This window comes from Octopus bimaculoides, chromosome 12 (assembly GCF_001194135.2).
Source record: "Octopus bimaculoides isolate UCB-OBI-ISO-001 chromosome 12, ASM119413v2, whole genome shotgun sequence".
NCBI classification, from domain to species: Eukaryota; Metazoa; Mollusca; class Cephalopoda; order Octopoda; family Octopodidae; genus Octopus; species Octopus bimaculoides.
This window is the reverse complement of record NC_068992.1, coordinates 37,195,887-37,198,192: the sequence shown is the minus strand read 5'-3', so window position 1 is coordinate 37,198,192 and position 2,306 is coordinate 37,195,887. Positions and strand designations below refer to the sequence as shown.

The 2,306-nt window shown below is 29.0% G+C and overlaps 1 protein-coding gene across 7 annotated transcripts in view; it reads left to right on the top strand.

The window, feature by feature from the left end:
* LOC106869551 (IQ domain-containing protein H) overlaps positions 1–2,306 on the top strand; it is a 616,433-nt gene that overhangs the window by 514,146 nt on the left and 99,981 nt on the right. For 6 of the 7 annotated variants that reach the window (XM_052972133.1, XM_052972134.1, XM_052972135.1 and 3 more), the window contains one exon: positions 222–372. The exons of the other annotated variant lie outside the window; for it this stretch is intronic. In XM_052972133.1, coding sequence (XP_052828093.1) covers positions 222–372 — 151 coding nt within the window. The remainder of the gene's footprint in view (positions 1–221; positions 373–2,306) is intronic. 7 annotated transcript variants of the gene reach the window in all.

Here is a 2,306-nt window from a genome sequence, read left to right as displayed (position 1 = left end):
TATATATATATATATGTATATATATATATATATGTGTGTGTGTGTGTGTGTGTGTGTGTGTGTGTGTGTGTGTGTATATCATGAAGTATATTTTCCACCTAAATATACTTCATGATGTCGTGCAGCTACTGTTTATACCTCACTCAGAGATTTATTATATATAAATACGTAAACACATATCAGTTTTTGGCAAATTACTTATCTTATTTCCAATATTCCAGGCATTCCGAACTTCATGGAAACGAATTCAAAATTCGAAGCGAGTTGTTATACATATGCCATCTTTAGGTTATCCAGAATATATTAGGAACAATATAAATTTTTTTAATATTCAAGAAAATAACCAGATATGCAGGATTTGTGACATTGTGGGTGAGTTGCATATTTATCACATGAATGACTTATATGATTATCATCGTAATTCATACAATTTTCACATGTTAGCTTGGGTATGATTGTGCTTAGAATTTTAACATTAATACATTTCAAATCATCATCATCATCATCATTATCATTTATGATTGCTACTTTCTATGAAGACATATGTTGGATAGGTTATCACGCTCTGTGCAGTTCTTATTTGGAGTTGCTACTCTCCTAAAGATTGGAGGAAAATGTCTTGCTCATATGTTTCAATTTCAGCATAATTTATTTGGCTGGATGCTTTTCATAACAACAACCACTTCACAGACTGCACTGTCCTTGAGACAACTAAGAGGCCTCTCTACCCTGCAACACCTCTATTCATTCAAGGCAACATGACCAAGAGAGAGCAATGACAGTAGAGCTAGGGTGAGTGGGTTTGAGGAGTGAGGATATGATAGGGATGATTGGGTGTGAGTGTAAAATGATGGAAAGGTAACTACTGGGAGGAGTAATAGAAGAGCTAAATTAATTGTAAGTATATGTTTGCTGAATTGAGTGAGAGATTGAGAGATAGATAATAACAGAGATGGGCAATGGTGAGAGAGAGTAATAATGGTTGACCTGGAAAAGATGTGATCACCAGCTGTATAGAAAGGATAAAGATAAGGTATATCAGTATATGACATAACAACCAATGCTGGTTTGTTTATATTCCCTTAATTTACTGGTTTGACAAAACAGACTGATAGAAAAAATACCAGACATTAAAATAAAGAAGGGAAGTAACTACTTTTGAAAATTATAAATTTCTTCTTTTAAAAGAAATATGCTTATCAGAAAGTAGAAGGAAAATGATGAATCTCTGTTCTTGATATTTCTCCTGAGAAAACTTACAAATAAATATTTGGGTTTTTTTTCTGTTAATTTTTAATGAGCTATTTTTCACAGTAATAAATGTCATGTATCTGTCTGTCTATCAATGTATCTATCAATCACTGTTTTCACGTCAATCTCTCACCAATACACAAATAATCTAGATGACTCAGGCACTGTTCACTTCAGTTTCATGCATTCAGTCTTTTCGGAAAATAGTTGGGTGACTATTTTTTCCATCATTTTAAATTTTATTATCGAGCAGTTTGTCCTGAAGGAACAGTGTGTAATTTCATAGTCAGACAAGTGATGCAGTGGAAGTAGTCTATCACTTTTTTTACCTCGATTTCTCACCCAATACACTCTACTTTTTTAATCTCCACTTCTGTCTGCCTGTCTGTCTGTCTGTATATAATAATAATAATAATAATATTAGGAATAAAAATCCAAATTTACAGGTAAAAACTCAATTAAATTTAATTTATCAAAAATTAAAATTAAATTAAGTTTTGCAGTATAAAATATATAAATATATAGTTTAGGGAAAAGAACCAAAGTTCATGAACTCATCTATGAAAATCCACAGTCACATATAGAAAAATTAATAAGTAAATGCACGATAAATAAGTATAATATAATGCAAAGTAAAAATTATAACATAATGATAATAAAACGACTACACGTGTTTCCTAACCAAGTTTTCAAATAGAAAATAAAATATATTCAAATCGATTAAATCGATCGAAAATCAATTCTATTCAAAAATATAGCTTATCTTCAGGTCAAAATACAACAATAATAATAATAATAACAAGAATGTATATATAAACCAACAATAAATAACAAATGAATGTATATAAAAATACTTATTATATTAAGATAGAAAAATGTTAAACAATATTATTAAAAATATCAAAAATTATAAATGCGCCATAATTAACTTTACGTTTATTATAATATAAACTAACAGAAATATTATATGCAAATCTTATCTTAATGAATCTTTCGTTTAAAATACAATTTAAATGAAGTTTTAGATTAAACTAAAATTATAAACGTAAAATATA